Source organism: Poecilia mexicana, unplaced genomic scaffold (assembly GCF_051168715.1).
Source record: "Poecilia mexicana isolate PSO_F unplaced genomic scaffold, ASM5116871v1 scaffold_10, whole genome shotgun sequence".
NCBI lineage: Eukaryota > Metazoa > Chordata > Actinopteri > Cyprinodontiformes > Poeciliidae > Poecilia > Poecilia mexicana.
Genome location: NW_028263379.1, coordinates 22,527,441 through 22,547,289, shown reverse-complemented (window position 1 = coordinate 22,547,289; position 19,849 = coordinate 22,527,441). Strand labels below are relative to the sequence as shown.

At 38.8% G+C, this 19,849-nt stretch overlaps 3 protein-coding genes across 3 annotated transcripts; 2 read left to right on the top strand and 1 right to left on the bottom strand.

Moving 5' to 3' along the window:
- Positions 1-1,124: 1,124 nt before the first annotated feature.
- Positions 1,125-10,246, bottom strand: septin8 (septin-8-A). The gene is made up of 10 exons (XM_015000082.2): positions 10,084-10,246; positions 8,851-8,965; positions 8,570-8,765; positions 7,273-7,459; positions 7,033-7,194; positions 5,854-5,950; positions 5,570-5,738; positions 3,930-4,062; positions 3,647-3,837; positions 1,125-1,634 (listed from the first exon to the last, which is right to left on the bottom strand). Exons 1-10 carry the CDS (start codon positions 10,138-10,140, stop codon positions 1,580-1,582), a joined length of 1,362 nt encoding a protein of 453 aa, XP_014855568.2. The 5' UTR covers positions 10,141-10,246; the 3' UTR covers positions 1,125-1,579.
- Positions 10,247-10,421: 175 nt separating this feature from the next.
- sowahab (sosondowah ankyrin repeat domain family member Ab) lies at positions 10,422-13,704 on the top strand. Its single transcript, XM_015000084.2, has one exon. It carries the CDS (start codon positions 11,622-11,624, stop codon positions 12,879-12,881), a length of 1,260 nt encoding a protein of 419 aa, XP_014855570.2. The 5' UTR covers positions 10,422-11,621; the 3' UTR covers positions 12,882-13,704.
- Positions 13,705-16,398: 2,694 nt separating this feature from the next.
- Positions 16,399-18,822, top strand: gdf9 (growth differentiation factor 9). Its single transcript, XM_015000075.2, has 2 exons — positions 16,399-16,898; positions 17,805-18,822. Exons 1-2 carry the CDS (start codon positions 16,532-16,534, stop codon positions 18,728-18,730), a joined length of 1,293 nt encoding a protein of 430 aa, XP_014855561.2. The 5' UTR covers positions 16,399-16,531; the 3' UTR covers positions 18,731-18,822.
- Positions 18,823-19,849: the final 1,027 nt, after the last annotated feature.

Here is a 19,849-nt window from a genome sequence, read left to right as displayed (position 1 = left end):
GTCAAGTCAACAGAAATCTGGCATCAGGATTTGTTGACATTAGGAGATTTCCTGAATTTATTCAAAGACAGCCTTTTTATGTTATAACAGCATACTCAACTTTTGTAGTTTAAAGTGTTACATATTGCATAAACATCTTTAGGAAATTATATAAGAATATAAATGTTTGAGTAGCAAGACACCATTCATTGTTTTAAATATATATCAATATAGTTTCTGAACTACAGTTCATTTAAAGTGCTTCTAAATCATAACATGACTACAAATAAGAAATCCTTTGACAGCATTAGCACATGAGGGTATTATATATTTCACAGTGAATTTTTTAACATTCCATTTATAAGCAATACAAGGCAAGAACAGGATGATTACACATTAAATGTGTCTTGCAAAAATATTCAGTTTTCATTATATTGTCATGTTAGAACCACAAACTTAAATTAGATTTTATGTGATAGATCAACACAAAATAACACATGATTCTAAAGTTTAAGGAAAATGATACATGGTTTCAGAGTTTTATTTAAAAATATATATAAAGTGCTGCATGTGTTTCTTTACTCTAGAATTTCTTAATAAAATTTATTGCAACCAATTCCTTCAGAAGTCATGATTATCTAAAGCAGTGTTTCTCAACCCTGGTCCTCACCGCCCCCCTGTACTGCATGTTTCAGGTATTTCCCTTCTGCCAAACACTAGAATTGTATCTATGTGTGATTAACAGGCTTCTGCAGTACTTGATTGTCATGCAATCATTTGAATCAGCTGTTCTGGAATAGAGGCACATCTAAAACATGCAGAGCAGGGGGGCGCTGAGGACCAGGGTTGAGAAACACTGATCTAAAGAGTCCGACCCATGTCTAACACCATCTCACTGAATATGGTACTACGGTGCTTGATTTTTTTAGAGAACATTAGTTAATATCAAAGATCCTTTTGCAGACAAAGGAACACAGCATACAGGATGTTCTATATCCATTCTGATTGGGTTTGAACAGGTTTAAAATTTTGATTTTTAGATCTGCAAAGAAGCCATACCACATAAAACTCATGGCCGTGATAGCGGCACAAAGCTATTTCAGAATGGATTGACCTTAAAAGGGCCAAATACAGATGCACACCACACCTTTCAGATATTTATTTGTAAAAAAATAAAAATAAAATTTGAAAACCATGTATAATTTCTGTTCCACTGCACAACTATGTACTACTTTGCGTTGCTCTTTTATATAACATAATAGCATAATAAAAGATACAGAAGTTAGTGGTTGCAACATAGTCAATTTTTGGAAAAATTCAACAAGTGTGAACACTTTTGCAAGGCACTGTAGCACAAAAACACATTTTGGCGAAGCAGACGTCTTAGTACTTGCAGGAATCAAGTTCAGGAGCCATGCAGAGACAATGCCACAGCACGTTGTTTTGTTTAAAGGTGTGCAGACAAAGTTGTAGATGACGTTGAAGACATCAGGTTGACTCACCTTGAAGCTTGTTTTAGTTCTATAAAATCTTTATTAAACATTGTAAAAATAAAAACACTTGATTGTTAGTCTGACGTTCTCATGCGGTAGAAAGTCTTCTAATTCAGGTTCCTTCCTGAGCTTAAGGAGCACGCAGAGGGGAGACTAAAGAAGCTACAAATGGAAAGACAAAAACATCATTATTTATTTTAAATTAGAAAACAACATTCTTTCTGAGTTTTTAGTAACAGATAAAAAAAAGCTCTTTTTTATTATGTTCAGTGAAAACAGGAGTCAGAGAGGGAGCATAAAGTGGCTGCTGTTTTACATGAGCATCATGAGTGAAGACAATGGATGATTTTAAATGTTTTAATCATTAGAAAGACAATGAGATGATGATGAGATAGAAGTTCAAGACCATCTGTAATCCTCTATTTCTGTTTCATTTTGATTGTGAGCCTTGGTTTCCAAAACATAGCTTTCTGCTCTTTATGATAATCCAAACAAGTAAAATAAATGAAAAAAAAACCTAAATGTTAACAATAGAAAATTGCTCTCAACATTAGAAATGTGACAGAAGCAGGAATAGAGTCATCTTTCAAAGTTCTCCAGTTTTCTCACTGAGAACAAGAGATTAATAGCAGAGCTGGAGGTAAAAACACCCAGTCATAGTAAGAATATAAAAAAAATTATGTTATAAAAAAAGCATCCATACATGTTATATTAGAGTTAACATTAGGATCCAGTCAGTTACACTGAGCAACATTTTGATAAACAAGAACTCTACAGCTTCTAGCACACATTTTATATTATTATTATTATTATTATTATTATTATTATTATTATTATTATTGCTGATAGAAAAAAGCCTGTTTTCCCTACACTGATGGTAGCTGAATTTTTGCTTGGATGTTCTCACCTTTATTTCAACTAAAAGGAAAAAAGAACAAAGAGGAAAAAAAATCCCAAAAGAAAAATATTAAGTTTAGCATTAATTAAAAATAAGAATCCATAACAGCATTACTCAAAATGAAGAGCAGCAATGTTTAGGCTTAAATGTTTCCAGATTTTCTGCTGAATTATTGATATACTTACCATATACGTTTCCCATAATCATTCGTGTTTCAGCTAAAAATGTGGGAAAAGCTTTAAAATATCTCAGCTGTCTGTCATTGTAGACATGTAACATCAAACTGAAGTATTCTGGATTTTCTGTGTTTTCTCTGGTCTAAGAGTTTGCTGTTGAAGTTTATCATCTTGAAAAAGCTTATAGTCATAACACCATTGTTGAGTAATAAGGCATAGTAGTCTTAGAAAACGTAAATGTATCAATTTCAAGAAGGTAATTAATCATTTTCATAAAAAAAAAAAAAAACATTAATCTGGCTTTTGAAAAATCTGAATCTTGGACATTTTGTTTTCATTTCATTGTACACCACCCACTGCTTCTGTTTGCAAACCTTTTTGACATATTTTTCTGTTGTTGTTGATGTTGTTGTTGTTGTTTGGCTCATTCCAGTCTCTAGTATCTGCGGTTTGTGCATTAATAATTCACCCTGGCACGTAATGCTTCCACCTGAAAAAACTGATGCCAGCTCCATGTAGGATGTCTGGGTATCATCTGTGCTGCACATGGCGTGAGCACTGCTGAGACAAGTCAAATGTAAACACAAGTGCCCTTGCCTGAGAGACAGTCTGGCAGGTCGGCCTGCGGAGACAGAAGCATCAGGCTGTGTCATGCAAGCTGTGACCCTTCCTACAGTGTCTGCATACCGTGTCAGTCTAAATATGTCCCTGGATCACTTTATGAGTCAAAATGGCCTCCAGGAGGATAGCATGGTAGCTTTATTTCCCCCCGCCCCCATCCAATTAGGTCAGCATAGACGAACCTGGCCAGTATGCATTGTATGTATGCCTTGTGAAAATAATTTAAATATTTGAAATTCAGCAAACAGTTTAAGGAATTAATGTCACAGAATCAAGTGACACACTAAAAGCCCTACAGCGCTGTGCAAAAATTTGTATTGTTTTTCTATCGTGACTGAACTGAACTAAGCTAAAATATCATCTTTAAAGATCAAACAAAGTATAAGGTTCATTGGAAGCAAATCATAAAGATGAGTAACGATTCAGGACTTTTAACAGATATTCCAGCTATAATTTGTACTAAATTAAAACAGACTCACTTCTTTTTGTCCTTTTCCTTCTTGAGCGGCTGCTGTGAACATCCCTGCAGCGCTTGTCCCATCAGCGTTTCAGCTGCTACCTTCCTCCTGTTGAAGGCATTCATCTCTTCTTCCAGTTCTCGCCTTTTCTCCTCCAGATTCCTCTTTTCTTCCTGGTGCATGCGCTTCAGCACCTCGAATCTCTCGTGAAGCTGAGGAACAGAGAAGCAGAAAGCTCAACATGAGACACACCCCAGCTCCTTCATTTATTTGCGACGTGTCTCGTTACATGTTCGCTCCTCACCTCTTTTTCCTTTTCTTTCAGCTCGGCTTCCGTTTCCTTCACTTTGTTAACAAACATCTGTCTCATTGATTCCTCTCTGTGCTGCAGCTCTTTGAGGAACTCCCTTCTTTTGGCTTCGTACATCTCCTGCAGACTGGAGAACACAAACACAGCCTATGAACAAGATGTGACGCTGTGAGCCAGCTGTAGCAGCGGTTTCTGATTTCATACTCAGCTTAGTTAGCTCATTGTAATGAAAGAAGTCATTTACTGTAATGTAAAACAAAAGTAATTTCTTCTGTTTTTTATGCCCATGCTGGCAATTTTCAGGTAATCAAACTAATCTTAGTAGCACACAAATATACCTGAGTAAAAACAAAATGCAGTTAGTGACAGTGATTTCACGTTCTGCTGCTTTTGGAGGCTAAAGTATTAAAAGCAATGACCTAAATTATCTAAAGAACCTGAAGAGAATTTATTGACATTCAACAAAAGATTACAATGTCATTTTCAAGACTTTATGACTCCAGTGACCCACAGTGAGAAGAATCATCTCCCAACACTGAGAAAACAAGAAACATGAATGGCCTGCCAACCAAAATTACTCCAAGAACCTCAATTGTCTCAGTCAAGTGCCTGACGTGTGATAACAAAAAACTGCTTGATGATTTTCAAGGCTTTTGAGAATATATTCTAAAGCCTTGAATGAAACGAACACAGAAATTCAGGATATGAATATGATACTTTTCAAACATGTTGGCAGTAGTGGATGGAAACCTAAAGAACCTGTACGACTTGCAGAAAATCTGATCTGCAAAGAAAATGTCCATCCATCAGTTCTTGGCCTTAAATTCAAACATACTCAGGTTATCCAGAAGAAAAATGATGCAAAGCACAGCTTTGTAAATCTACTTTGGAATCACACAAAACAATAAAAATTAAAAATTTTAGATTGGCCTTGTCAAATTTTGAAAGTAAATCCAATTGAGATGCCGTACAGGATGACCTCAATCAGACCATGTTTGAAGGCCTTCCCTACATATAAAATAAAACAATTTTGCAAAGAACGGGTCAAGATTTGTCAAACAATATCCAGCATTCTTGTAAAAGTCTCACTGAAAGCTTTAGCAAAAGTTTAATGCCAGCTGTTGTCACTAAGGGGTGCCAAACAGTGTTCAGGTTCAGGAAGCAAATTGTTTCATCAGAAATTTCTATGTTGGTGTACGCAGCCTTTTAGTAAAAAGCCTTATCTTTGTCTGAAATTAAAAGTTTGCTTTGATGATCTTAAATATTTGAATTTCACAAATAAAAAGCAAAAACAAAAGAAATCTGACGAAGGGAAAATACTTTTTCACGGAACCCCTTCATGGATCTACTGGGGTTTCAACTAATCCAGCCTGGCGTCGAGTTGTGAATGAAAACAAAGATGTGTAGGCACAACGTTTTTGTTTTTTTTTGTCTAACATGGCAACAAATCTAAATAACGTACTTTAAAACATGTACGCCTAACTGGCATTAACATTTTGTTTGTGAGATAGTGATAAATCAGTGGGATGCTCTCGTTAGATTATGCAGATGGATCTCCATGATGTGGAATAAATCAGATGCTGTTTTATAACACAATCCCCACAGTGAAATGCTCTGAAGTTCCCTCATTTCACCTGAACGACTGGCTGTCAGGGTCAGTGTCCTTGAAGCCCATCTCTTGTAGCTTGCAGCGGCGATAGAGTTCGTAGTGATGAGAGTGCGTTTGCTCCCGGAGATCATCCATGTTAACGCGCAGAAGCATCTCTCTCAGATGGACAAAGTCGCAGTGCTCTTCGTTTTCCACTGGACAAACAAGAAAGAACCGTGCTGGCTGCTCAGTTTTTAAAAGCTGAAAACATCCCTCTATCTGGTACACTGATTGTGACAAGATTTTGTTGCATAATAACAGCAGAATCACCCTGTACAGCTCCCCAGGGGTACGACCTCGCTTTCACCACTCTGTTCCCTATTTTAACATCCTCCGTGCTTCCAACGACAGCAAAGGGAAGGCGAGCCTGTAACACAGAGAGAGGAAGAGAAGACCTTTAAAATCTGTAAATATTTATCACAGTAGAGTTGGTCTGATGCTAAAAATACGCTAGGCACAAACAGGCTAATGTAGTCGGCTAAGTGTTAAAACAGTTCCATTCGTATTGACTACATTGAGAAACAAATCTCTGAATTTGTGCTACAGACCAGATAAATCGTAGAAATGTTCTCAAGGCAAACACAGTGCATTGTGAAAAGGTACGTCATTCACTGTTGCTCCCACACGAGGGCAGTGTTAGGAAAACACCAAATAGTCTGATGGGCTCCTCAAAATTGTAAAGCTGCTGTTGGTGGTCATAAACATTTGCTCTGGAGTGAGTGGACAACAAAAATATAAAAATAAGCAGCAGATATTTAAAATCTAAATTCATAGAATATTTGTAGCAAATGATACCTTCAGAGTATACTGAATTAAAGAAAAAGAAAAAAGCTGAACTTGAGTAGCTCTTGCAGTGGCAACAGGCTTTTAAGCATGAACGTTTTTTGTTTCCACTGTTACATTGTTACCTTTTGGTTAAACTTCAATAAGTTGAGTGCTTTTGCAAGGCAACATAACCTTTGTACTGCTGAGTAAGCTTGTCTTTAGAATTAGTTTTTTCCAATGTTTGTAATGTTTTAGTAAAATGCAGCGTCATGATACTTGTGCATTTAATTATATAGTCTTATTTGTGCCTGTTAAAAGCTTAAAAATGATGTCATCAGAAATGAAGCATATGTTGAATACAGGCACTTTAATTTATGGACCGTAACATAGAGGCAACATATTTTAGCCAAATCATATCCAATGTTTAACAAGGTTCTAAGCACCACAAAAATCAGGACAAGTCTTAGGAATCAACCTTTTTTTTTAGCACCCCAAAATAATAGATTATTAGGTTAACTAAAGCTACTGTTTAATCAGTTCTTAGTAAAAATGTGTTCAGTCATTTTACTAAATATCCAAAATAAGACTGAAAAGTGAAAAATATTGTTCATTGTGCAAATATTTCCCTAAACTTAAACAAGTCACACGTACTGTACCATGTGAGTCCCTGTTTCTAAGACTCACATTTAAGGAGGAGTTTATCTCTCCAACTTCCTCATCCTCATTCGGAAACTGATATATCTGCACACCGTAGCTCTGCAGCTCGTTCATGATCTTCTTCTTTAAGTTTCCCAGGTCGGTCTTTGACATGATGTCTGCCTTTGCAATAATGGGAATGATGTTGACCTGAACAGAGAAACGACAAGATGAGCCTCAAAAAAAGGAGCCAAGGAAACATTCTGGAATGGGCTTTCATCGTCTCACTTTGCTGTCCAGCTTCTTCATCGTAACCAGATCAAGAGATTTCAGGGTGTGCCCTGTGGGAGCGATGAAATACAGGCAGATGTGGACTCTGGTGTCGTCGTAGTTGGAGAGGGAATGCTTTATTTTTAGCTCCTCTTCCAGATATTTCTCAAACTGGGCTTCGATGTAGTCAAGAATGGGTTTGCAGCTGCGAAACCAGATATAAAAACATCAGCTAGATATTTTTGTACGTTTTAAGCAGATTTCTTATGCTTTCTTACTGATCTATTAGTTTCCAGGGTAAAGATTCTGTTGTCTGCCAAAAATGTCAGACTTTTCTACTTCCTGCTGTCTGATCTGTCAAGAGAGGGACTGAATCTGTGCCATATTTTCTCCCCAGCTTACATGCCAACACAATCTCCTTAATCTAAAGATCTACTGGACAGCATGAAGGGGGAGGGGGATTAGTGGCGGACACTGATCTCACAATGAGGCATTTCTAGTAATTTCTTTCACAAAACTTCAATATTATAGAAACTATTTTACTGTCATCATTCAATATACTTCTATGCTGTCTGAGAAGCATTAAAAACATGACATATGGGGTCAGAAGACATCAGGAAAACCTCTTAAATAAACTGAAATATTTGTAGGAAAACATAGATATGTGGTAGTCAGTAATTTAAACAGAATACAATGCACATTCAAATGTTTCTTAGAGTGACAGCATTTGGATGGAAATTGTTTTTGAATCTCCAAGTGTGGGGTTTTTAAGGACTTGAGAAAACCAAATAAGTCCTTATTTCTTTTTCTGCAATAAAAATGATAACATGCAGTTGCGGGACACTTTAATTCATGGGCCATAAGAAAAATGTGCTGGTGTGACAAAGACGCAAAAAAAAGGGAGCTAATAATGGTTTATAAATGTTGGTGATAATACTTTCAACAAGGCTCATAGCTACTTTGTAAAGACCTTTAAGTCTTTTTATGACTTAAAGATAAAACAGTTGCTATTGTGTTTCTGTAATCTGTTCCAAGCCATGTGAGGTCCTGTGTGATGCATGTTGAAGAAAAACGATCTTTTTTACTGAGTCACCGCTGATGTGGGGGGCAGTGGGGTGTTCTTCTTCTAAGTCAAAAATTCAAATATTGAATCTATTGTGTTATTGTGCATGTCAACAAAAATAAATCTGGATAAGAAAAAGTTCCAAATTTGGTGCAAAGTCAGATGCTTTGTTTGCTATTTTATCATCTAAACAGCAGGGTTGGAGAAATAAATAAATAAATGAAAGCCACATCATGCACTGCCGTTCTTCACCTTTCATCCTTGTTGATTTGGTCTCCAAAGCCTACAGTGTGCACAATGGTCAGCTTCAGTTTGACAGTGTGCTCCTGCAGCTCGTACGTCTGCGAACGCAGCTTCACTTCTTGCTCATAATGATCAGCTTCCTCGTTTTCAAATGTCGTGTTGAAAAGCGTGTTGATCAGGGTTGATTTGCCTATTCCTGTTTCCCCTTAGACACAAAAAAGCAAACTATGAAGACTTCATCCAAATGATCGACGTCATAGCTAGTGAACTCGTGCTGTGCTGAGACGTACCTACACAGAGGATGTTGAAGCAAAATCCCTGAGCAACTAACTTCCTGACCACTTGATGAGGAAGGCTGTTGAACCCCACTTGGCCACTGAGCTCCAGGCTTCGCATTTCTTCATTCTTAGTAACCGTATGCGGAGAAACAAAGTAAGTCAGTATATTAGTACTGTTTGTGCCAACTATTTCCAAAACCCTTTAAGTAGAATGTTCTGTTAGTAAGAGGAGAATGGAGCGGCCATCTTTCAGCCAGATGACCAGCAACAAGTGGAGGTGGGGAGGTGCACTATGCTACTTGACAGCCAGAAACAGTCAAGCACTTGTCCTGGTATCTCTGTAAACGGACTTTAAACTGTGAAACGGCGTGAAGGAATACTTTAGAAATCCCTGCTTTTAAAACCTTTTATTCAGTCGGTATGTTCAGAAGTTTCTCCTTCAACACTGGATCCACCCAGGGAGTTGGGGGGAATCTTGGCATCTTGCAAAAAGGCTCAACATGAGGAGCAATATGTGTTAAACACAGCAGCCTTCCTTTTCAGCCTCCCTCTCTCATAGAGAGACAAAGAGCTCTTTATCTGGAGGTTATTCCACAGAGGACATCCAAGCTGATGGTTACCCTGGTACCCACAACCCCAAATGACATTAAAACAAAAACTACTGGCAATATTCACAATGCAACTTTTTTTTTTTTTGACAGAAAACAAATCAGAATTACATTACGTTTTGATAACAATATGCATATTATATTCCTAAACATTGCGAGCATGTGCTCAAAGTTGCCTTGTAGAATTGTTTTTTTGCTAAGCAACGCCATAAGTCCTAATGAGGTAGTTAACATCACTACACAAAGAGGCTTATGCTTGTCTTTATCCTCTTAACTCAGCCTCTTACAGCCCACTGTCCTGTTTCATTCAAACTAACCCTCTGCCCTGGTCATTCAGCACCTGTCAGAAGTATTAGATGCTCATCCTGGGAGCTGGTTTAATGCAAGCAGCACATTTTGGTGCTTAGGTAGGCTTTTTTTTCTAGAGAGAAAGAGAGAGAGACTGCTCCAAAAAAGAAGCATGTCCAGCCGTGTAATGACGTCTTCATCCTGATTCATTAACCACAGAGCTTTCTCAGCATCATGCAGGCAGCAGCATTCCGTCACTGCGCAGCCTTTTGGTATTTGTAATCAGCAGTCACTGCAGACATCGCACTTAAAGACAGACAGAGAGAGAGAGAGAAAAAAAACATCTTACCTCATCGGCCGCCATCATCTCAAGTGTCTGAGTCCAGGAATAATAATCAGCCTTCATCCAGACCTGCTCCCCTCACGCTCTCCGCTCAGGGCTGATTCAAGGCAACACGCCCTCTGTGCAGGAGGGCGGCATTACAGCACACTGCCCGCCTGCTTCACTTCTCCGAGAGTCCTCCTCACACACCATGTGCAATACTTAGATGTGTTTAATCCTTTGTGATAGAATTGGGTCTTTGTTTTATTTTTGGGTTTCTAAAATTATTACGTCGTTATTTTTCTTCTGGGGCACTTCGCGTTTTGAAAGGGTGACCAGATGGCGGGGGAGGGAGGGAGGGGGCACAGCACCAAAACCAAACGTAGAGAGGATTTCAGGAGTTTTGTAAAGCTGTTCTTTCATAAAGATTGATGGGACCGAGAATGGAAGTTAAGGACAACAATGAACATCAATATAAATAAATGAATGACATATTATTCACTTGCCTAAGACTAATTTATCGCCACGAAACAACGTGACAAAACCTAAAAATGAAACATCATTCAATATTCTTCCCAACATCTTGATTTTTAGCACCCCATTCTTAGAGGGTTCCAGCAGTTTCTTTATTTCAAGTTTATTCAGACCTTGTTTTTATTGTGAATCAGAAATGTCCTGAAACAAAGTATATTTGACGAGTATATATTTTTTTATTTTCATTTAAGTTTAAATGTATTTTTTATTATTATCTTTCCATTATTATTTTTGCTTTTTTATTATTATTTTCCGCTTTTATAACTACCGTAAGTTTGTTAGTTTGTTAGTATGTTGAATTGTTTGCTCTGTAATATTTTAGGTTTGGCATGTAACAAAAGCAGTAGGACCAAATAGCTTGTGTTTGTGTGTTTTTGTTGTTGTTGTTGTTGTTGTTGTTGTTGTTGTTTCATCTTAACTCTATAGGTCACAGTTAATAATGCTGCTGAAATACGGATATTAGTTCCCTTTCGAACATGAAGACATCGTGGTTTTAATCTAGACTCTTAATGTCAGTCTTTATCAAAAGTCAAAAAGGATGCAAAAAAGCGTTACACTGTGCTATTGCTGCTTTATTCAAACTAAGACGGTATCTATTCAGTCATTTTTGCATGTTTAAATTATTTAATGCAAAGTACTAGTCCAAAAGAATGTAAAAATGGGGGAGGGGGCAGTGTGTTACTCGGGTATTTTAAAACACAAACAGATGATATACAAAGTCAACAAAATAATGTAATAATTAGGGAAAACTTGTTATACTCTACTAGACAGTTTGAACTCCAATGTAGTTTTTCTTTTCTTTCTTTTTTTTTTCTTTAATAGTGACGCTGATCCCCTGCAGGAGCCCCTGGACAGCCTTTGGTCGGGGAGTGTCTGCATATTAAACGGGCTGGACAGATTTGGCGAGGCGCCGGAAGCGGCAGGTTGTGGTGGAGGACAACAGAGAGGACGGAGCGGGACACGCAGCGCAGCTATCCTCCTCCTCATCTCTCACCTGTAGCTGTCGTATTTTACGTAGGAAAAGCGGAGCCATGGCTCTGACCCAGGAAGCCGTGTTGTGTTTTCTGCTGGAGCGCGGAGGCAAAGTGAAAAATTCCGAGCTGGTGAACCATTTCAAGAGCCTCATCAACAGCGGCGATCCCGCGGAAAAGCAGCACAATAGAGAGCTGTTCAAGAAGCTGGTGAACAGCGTCGCGGTGGTCAGACAGATCGACGAGGTGAAGTTTGTGGTGGTGAGGAAGAGGTACCAGGACTTTGTGAAAGAGGAGATGGATCAGAGCCTTTTCGGTCAAACCGCGAACAGCAACGCGCGGCGCTCGTCAAGTGTAAGCAATTACTACAGTGATGATAAAAGCTGCGTGGAGAGTTTGCAGGAAAGCGGGCCTGCTGTATCCACGGCGGATTCGGCCACGGTTAAAGTCCTGAATATCTCCCGAGATCAGCCGTGCAGAGCGAGTAAATCCGGGGCTGTGTTCGCTGTCATAGCAGTCAGATCCCCAGAGAGAGACTCCGCAGCGGGAGCAAGAGACGGATTACGCTCCCAGGTGCATCAGCAGCATGGAAACCCTGACAAAGCAGTCATCCGAGTTCCATCACTCCCAGCTCCAACTTCCAACTCCTCATCTCATCAGAGGGAGTTAATAAAAGAGCCTCAGTGTTGGAAATCCAAGCAGACAGAAGCCAAGCAGGCACCAGGTTCTCCCCTGGTGAGGCCCCAAAACAAGACCCTCAGACAGGCTGATGATGAGTCTGTGCCTTTGGAGCCAATAGCCCATGAGTGGCTTGTTAAGTGTGCTGCTGGGTTGTGGGGACAAATATATGCTTTGCTGCTGCAGGATACACGCTTAGCACAGAAGAAGGATTTCATGTCAGGTTTCACAGCCTTGCACTGGGCTGCAAAGGACGGCAGCTGTGAAATCATACACAAACTCATTGATGTTTCCAGCAAAAGAGGCACCTGCGTGAATGTCAACAGCAAAGCACACGGAGGGTACACGCCTTTGCACATTGCAGCCATGCATGGTCACTCTGAGGTCATGGTTGCTCTCGTGCAGCGTTACGGAGCCAGTGTGAGCGAAAGGGACAACGACGGCAAGAAGGCGCTTCACTACCTGGGGAAAGGTGCGTCGGCTGAGGTCAGGGCCCTACTGGGAGGACCTCAGCAGAGCGGAGAGAAGATGGAGGGCGAGGAGTACCAGGAGCACACAAGAGGCTTCAACACTATCAGCAAACTGTTCCACCCTCACTTAGGAAAGAAACATAAGACTTGCAGGTTTGCTCATGAATGGTAAGAGGGGCCCACAAGTGAATCTAGGGATGTCACAACTGTTAAGATATGGACAGCTGGTCAAACAAAAACATGATTCGATTTTATTTTAACCAACAAGATGTACCTGTACCAGAATCATCATTGTTATTTTTGATTTAGGTTTCACCAAATATGTCAAATAGTCTCCGTCTTGATTTAGTTGTGGTTTTGAAATCAACATTTTTTCAAGTTATTTATCCTTATGTCCTATATAGATTAATGCAACCTAATTTGTCTGGCTGTCCACTTCTGCAGCTGGTCTTCAGTGAGCTGGACAGACATGGCACATGCAGCTTTCAGGTTGGTGAAAAAGTGCAGGGGCGAAGGGCTGGATTACTCTTTGATTTATACTGCAAAACTGTATTTACTCCTGATATATGTCTGGTATATAATTTAAAGGACTTTAAACCCTTCAAGAGGCACGGTGGAAACATTTTGGTGGATTTAAAACCTTTGTGTACCTTGACGCAGCCAATCCACAGCTAGTGTACTGTCTTGTACAGCTTTATACAGTGTATCACTGGTTTGATAAGCTTACTATTTATGCATAGTATATAATTTTTGTTTATTAGTATTAACGACGAATGACTAATTTTCAACGAATTGTAATGTTTACGTTTTTTTTAACCTAATGTGTAAAATACCTGTAGATGTAACTTTTGATTTTGTAGCACTGTTGTTTTTTTGTTGTTGTATTTATTGACTAATGAACACTGACCATAAAAACACAGCAGGCTAATGAAACACGGACTTCCAAAATACAAAATTTGTAGAAAGCACATTGGATTAAAAACCTGCTGATTCTTCTCTGTTTTATCTTCTGAGGCATCTGAGATGGCGAGGGGTTCGACCTCACATGTTTGAGTTTGACTCGGCAACCTCTCTCTTTCTCACACTGGAGAGATAATATTTATCTAACTTCTTCCCTGGAGCGTTGACTTTAGTAGCGCGGTAATGGACTGTGCTGCAGGTGTAGGCCAGGAGGAGGTAACAGGGGATGAGCTCTATGTGAGTAAGTCAACTGGCTCAAGTTGGTGGTGATACGGCTTTTCTGCAGAAATCGTCACTTGGACTTGAAAATCATTCTAATGCAAAGCAGCGACCAGACTACGTGATGTTATGGAGAGATTTTACCTAAGCCTTTAATTCCTAGGCTTATGCCTTGTGTGATGTCACCAGTGGCATGTGTGATCAAGCTTGCTTTTGGGAGCATAGAATTGCCATTATTAAATAACAATTTAGATATAATAGCAAAACTAATAGAAACTAACTGCTGTATCGGTGGCAAACAATATCTAAAATAATATGGGTTGATTTTACAGAAATGTCTAGCTAGTAGCTTTAAATTTTATACTAATATAATATAGATAATAGTATTAGTCTAAACCACAGAGTAACTCATTTTAAATGTGAAATAGAAATCCTCATGTTTCTTAGCAAACTAAAAATTTGTATAGACGCATTCTGTATGTATTTTATTATTGTTGGTTTTTTTTTAGTTAAGTGTGATACACTTTAAAAAGTAGTTCTTTATATTTTCTAGTTAAGAATTTGTCTAAAGTGTAACATTATTAGATTTTTACAGTTTATTTGAATAAATGCAATTAGCCCTCTTCTAATGACCGAGCCTTCCTCTATTCTCAGACCAAACATCCATTACATCAGGGATTTTCTGCTTCTTGTTTGAGAGGGTACGTGTTATGTTTTGTGCACGGAAAAAGTATGATTTTTTTTCTCTTTTGCTGGCCCAGAAAACGAGTCTCTGAAGACATGAAAAGAGACACGGATGATGTCGTCACTATCAAAACAGCAGCAGAACAATGTCCTCTTTGTAGTTAGTAGGAAACAAAGCCTTTTCTGCGTGGACAAAAGATGTTTGCACTCATATTAATATTATACTGAACCAAGTGATTAGCTTAAACAAAGTTTTCTTTGATATTGTCAAAGGATTCAATGATTAGGAAAGATGATCATTCAGTCATAGATCAAAGCTCGAAAGCAAGACAAAACTCAATGCACTTTGACAGATTTGTAGAACAGGGTTAATACTCTCTGCAGGTTGTAACAGCTATGAGGGGTGAGATAAAAACTTGTCCAAAGCCAACTGGACAATTATTTAACAAAACTAAAAGATAAAACTCATGGCAACAAAAGAACAATACTAAGTTTAGTTGTATCTTTTCTGAGATGCACTATTTTACAAATGTGTTACAAGACTCTGTGACTAAAGTAAAACTTTAAAATGATGGTGTTTCTGACTATGTCACACAGCCTTGATGACGAACCAAATATGTTCTTATCTGGTGTAATGCTAATCAGTGGAGACAACACAGCTGCAAATTCTTCATATTTCCCGACGTAAGGAATGCTTTAGCATATACATCAGGAGAAAAGCTCCAGCTGACTAAACAGAATAGCTGACAACAAAGTCTCTATCAGGAGATCCTCTGAGTCCAGAGACAACAGCAAATAATTCACAGTTTATCTTGACTGACAGTGGCACAACCTTTGGTCTCAGCAACATGTTTTAGGCAACCAAAGTTTAGGAGATTATAAGGTTCTTAAATTATTTATTTATTTTTAATGCATTTGCAGAAAATACAATTCGATTTTGTTCAATTTTGACTTGCATTCCCTGCTGCACAAGGAAACTGCAACAAATTAGAAAAGGTATTCATACCCTTTAAACTTTTCCATATTTTATTACAGTGATAAACTTTCTGTTTGGGTTTAATGTGATACATTAAAACAATGTATATTTGTGATTATGGCTCTAAACTTATTTTACAGATAAAAATGCTGAAACTGTGCTGAAGCCCTTCTGGTTACAGGAAAATATGGAAACTAACCGAAAAGCTGATTCTATTTATGTTTTTTTTCCCCTTCAAAATAAAGTGTGCTATCCAAACTGTATAAAAAGGCACTTCAATGAACTTTGATGTTACACTCAATGCACTGCCACCTGCTGGGAAGCTTGTGTAAATGCACCAAAGAAAGAATTCAACCCCATTGGCCAGGTAAAATAATAATAATAATAATAATAATAATAATAATAATAATAATAATAATAATAATAATAATAATAATAATAATAATAATAATAATAAAAACAAAAAAAACGGTGACGTATTAATTTTATGTAATTGCGATTGTTCATCAGTCCAATAAAGTGGACGTAAAGCTTTACTGGAAATATTTTTCATCCAGCATTGCTGGAAATAAAGCCCATAATTTCCCTTTTTCTAGTAACAGTGAAAATTTAATTAATTTCTGTAATAATAATTCGTGCTAGAATAAACAGATCAACATGACGCAGTCATGTTGATCTGTTTATCAACATGACTTTAGGTTTGATATTTCTCTGGAATATCAAACCTAAAGTGGAGTTTGATATTCCAGAGAAAGGGCGTCTTTTTAAGCTAAAGTTATTATTAATTTGTGTGTACATGCATATTTCAAATCCCGCGGGCCTCTCTTCTTCTTTTCCTTGAAAAAGGAAAAGTTTCTGATTGACGCAGGTGATGATTGGCAACACCTGCGCGCGCTGATCTGCGGCGACACCTGCTCCGCTTCCCTCGAGCTCTCTCCCCGCAGAGAGTCTCTCTTGCTTTCGTCTGACCGGTTTTCTTGTTTATGATGGGAAACCAAATGCTGATGTTACCGGCTGTTGGTTGTCTCCGTGCTCTGTTACTCCTGATTCTGGCGTCCTGCAGCCCCCCGCTGGTTAGCCCCTCCGATGCTCTGCACAACCTGAGCGCCCTGACCTACCCGTACAGCAGCATCCTCTCCCCGCTGCTCAAAGCCCTCTCGGAGCACGGAGGGACCAGGTGGAGCTTGGACGCGAGGAAAAAGGTGAAACCCGAGCACAGATACGTGAAATATCTGACGGAGGTTTACAAGAAGTCAACCAGGATGCAGAGGAGCGTTGATGGAGATGAAGTTTACAACACCATCAGGCTGATCAAGCCCCAAGATGAATGTCCTGCACAAAGCAACAACGGTGAGCAGCGATGTAATGATTCTAGGTTTCAGGTTGGGGCATAAGATTTTTACAGTGATGGTTTGGGCCTGAAGACCTAAAGTGAAAACTAATTAGGACAATTGCTTAAAAAATGGTCTGAAATATTTGAGAACCTTTATATGGATCAAGGGTTCTCTAACATTTTTTATAATTAATACTATAGTATTAAAAGATTTTCATATTTTGTCTTCCTCTCCATGCTTTCTGTTTTCTCTTTCCTTCTTCTTTCCCTCCTTGTGTTCTTACTGCTTTCTTTCATTGTCCTTCCTTTCTTTTTCCCTTGTGTCCTTCATTGTTCCTTCATGTTCATTTCTCTCTGTGTGTCTTTCCTTCCTTCCCTCCCAAAATTAAATGCGAGTGGCTGAAAACTATGGAAAATTAATCTTAAAAAGTATGAAATGATCAGATGAAAACAATCCGGAGGAACCATGTCAATATCTACGGAGGCCCAGTAATGACTTATTCAAGTTTCTTGAACTGAGGAAAGCATCTAAAATGTCAGATACTGGTCCCACGTGGCTTTTTTTTAGAGTCATCATTGCAGGGGTTCCATGCAAATACCAGTTCCACTTTGAAATTTACAGCTGTGGAAAAATTAAGGGACAACTTGAAATGATCTGATTTTACTTTTTATAGGTAAATGTTTGAGTAAAATGAACATTGTTCTATTATTCTATGAACTACTGACATGTCTCTGAAATTCCAAACAAAAATGTACTATTTGTTTGTAGAAAATATATATAAAAAAAGATGCAGTGCTCTCAGATGCACTACTATTTTTGATCAAATACATCAGTTTCTGGCTGTAATGTGATGAATACTTTTTCAAGGTGGTGTTGGTGAATCTAGTCTGGTGCAGTACCTGGATCTTGTCTTCTCTTTCAGAAACTTTTACACAGGATTTGTCCTACAGCCTTGATCAAGTAAGAAGGAAAGAGCAGCTCCTGAAGTCGTCCCTGCTGTACGGTTTCAACCTTAACAACCCGGCAGCTGTCAGCTCTGTGTGTTACCTGAGCATAAAGGAGCGTGAGCAGTCCAACCAGTGCCAGCTGTGTGCTGGGATCTCCCATACCCTGAACCTCACAGACAACGCGCACAAGAGGCGGCGCAGGAACTGGGTGGAAGTGGATGTTACATTGTTTCTTCAACCAGTGCAAAAGAGGAATGTCCACCTTCTTGTTAACATCTCCTGTCCTGAGGAGCAAAGAGCTGGGAGCAATGGTTTCAGATCTCCTTTTGGATTCACCCTGAGGTCTCCTCTGATTCTATATCTCAATGACATAAGCAAAATCGCCCACCAGAGGTCGCTGGTGAGTTCCAGTGCAGATCTATGGTCATCCACTGCGTTGGACACGTTTCAGAAGCAAGTTTTCGAATCGGCACAAAGGCACGGAGAAAAGAGGAGGTGGAGGAGGGCATCTCTGAAGAGCAAGCGTGGCGATAAAGGCCTAGACATGCATCTGCCCGAGCTTAAATCCAGCTCTGAATTCCCAACCACAGACTGTGCCTTGTATGACTTCAGGGTGCGATTCAGTCAGCTCAAGCTGGATCACTGGATTGTTTTCCCACCAAAGTACAACCCCAGGTACTGCAGAGGCATCTGCCCAAGAGCCATGGGCTTCATCTACGGTTCCCCCGTCCACACCATGGTGCAAAACATCATCTACGAGAAGCTGGACTCCTCTGTCCCCAGACCATCGTGCGTTCCGTCCAACTACAGCCCCCTGAGCGTCATGATCTTTGAAGAAGATGGCTCCTATGCCTACAAAGAGTTTAAGGACATGATTGCTACCAGGTGTACGTGTCGCTGAACCACCATGACTGCTCCGATGCTAGTTCTTCTGGACCATCTCCATTTATCTGCAACTGACCACTGTACATTGAAACTAAATGAATTCATAAAGCTGTAAAAAAAAAAAAAAAAAAAAAAAGTGACATTAAAAAAAATTTCAGCAGGGGTGTTAAAGTATTTTATCATCTGAAAGGGGACTGTGGTGTTTTGTTTTCCTTTTTGTTAAAACGTGGTGCAGATGCATCCTGCTCAAAATACAGTTTATAGCTGAGTTGATCACTTGCAAAAAAAAGTGTCATTTTTTTTATGTTTCTCTTTTGCTAATTATGTGTGAGTTGTCTGTCTTTATTTAATTTAATACAGTAATTTTCTTTTAAGTAGTCCTCTTCTGAAAAAAAAGAAAAAAATCAAACACCCCCAGTAACTCTTTTTACATATACTTTTATTCCTGTGATAACTACAAGTCACTGTCTTCATAATTTGCAGAGTGAAAGTTGTCAGGGTTTCAGTGTATATTTATTGTCAAAAAGTGCCTTTGCAAACTGACTATGCTTGTATTTATACTGGTTAAATGTGATTAATGTATCATGTCTATTTATGCAAACTCGATGAATTGACTGTCTGTGCTCGGTTTATGGAATATCCAAAAGGATATACTCTGAAAAGTGGAAAATAAAAAAATATGCATAGACCTCTCTGAGTCCATTCATCAAATGTTTTTATATCTGCTTGGTTCTTGCTGGTACCTGCATCGAGAGAACTGAAAAATGAATGCATCTAGTCTGGCTAATGATGATGAAAGGATGCAATTTCTTATGGAAACATTAGAAAATGTGATGATGGGTCGCATTTTAAGCCTGAATGATGTGCTGCTGTGTTGTGTAATTATAGCTCTGTCTGCTCCCAATGCTGGACACTGTACTCCTACCACCAAGTCCAAGGGTTCTGCAAGTGGCTCTTTGGACCCTGCATTATGGTTATTAATACCTTTGGCTCAAAAATTATAAAGAACAAACTCTTGCTTTTGACACTTTCCATAAATACGTAAATTTTTCTAAGTTACCTGTGGCTCCAAAGTTTTATTTAGCTGGGATGAGTGCAAAAATAACTCTTTGGGTTGTAAAAGTTTGTAGATCCC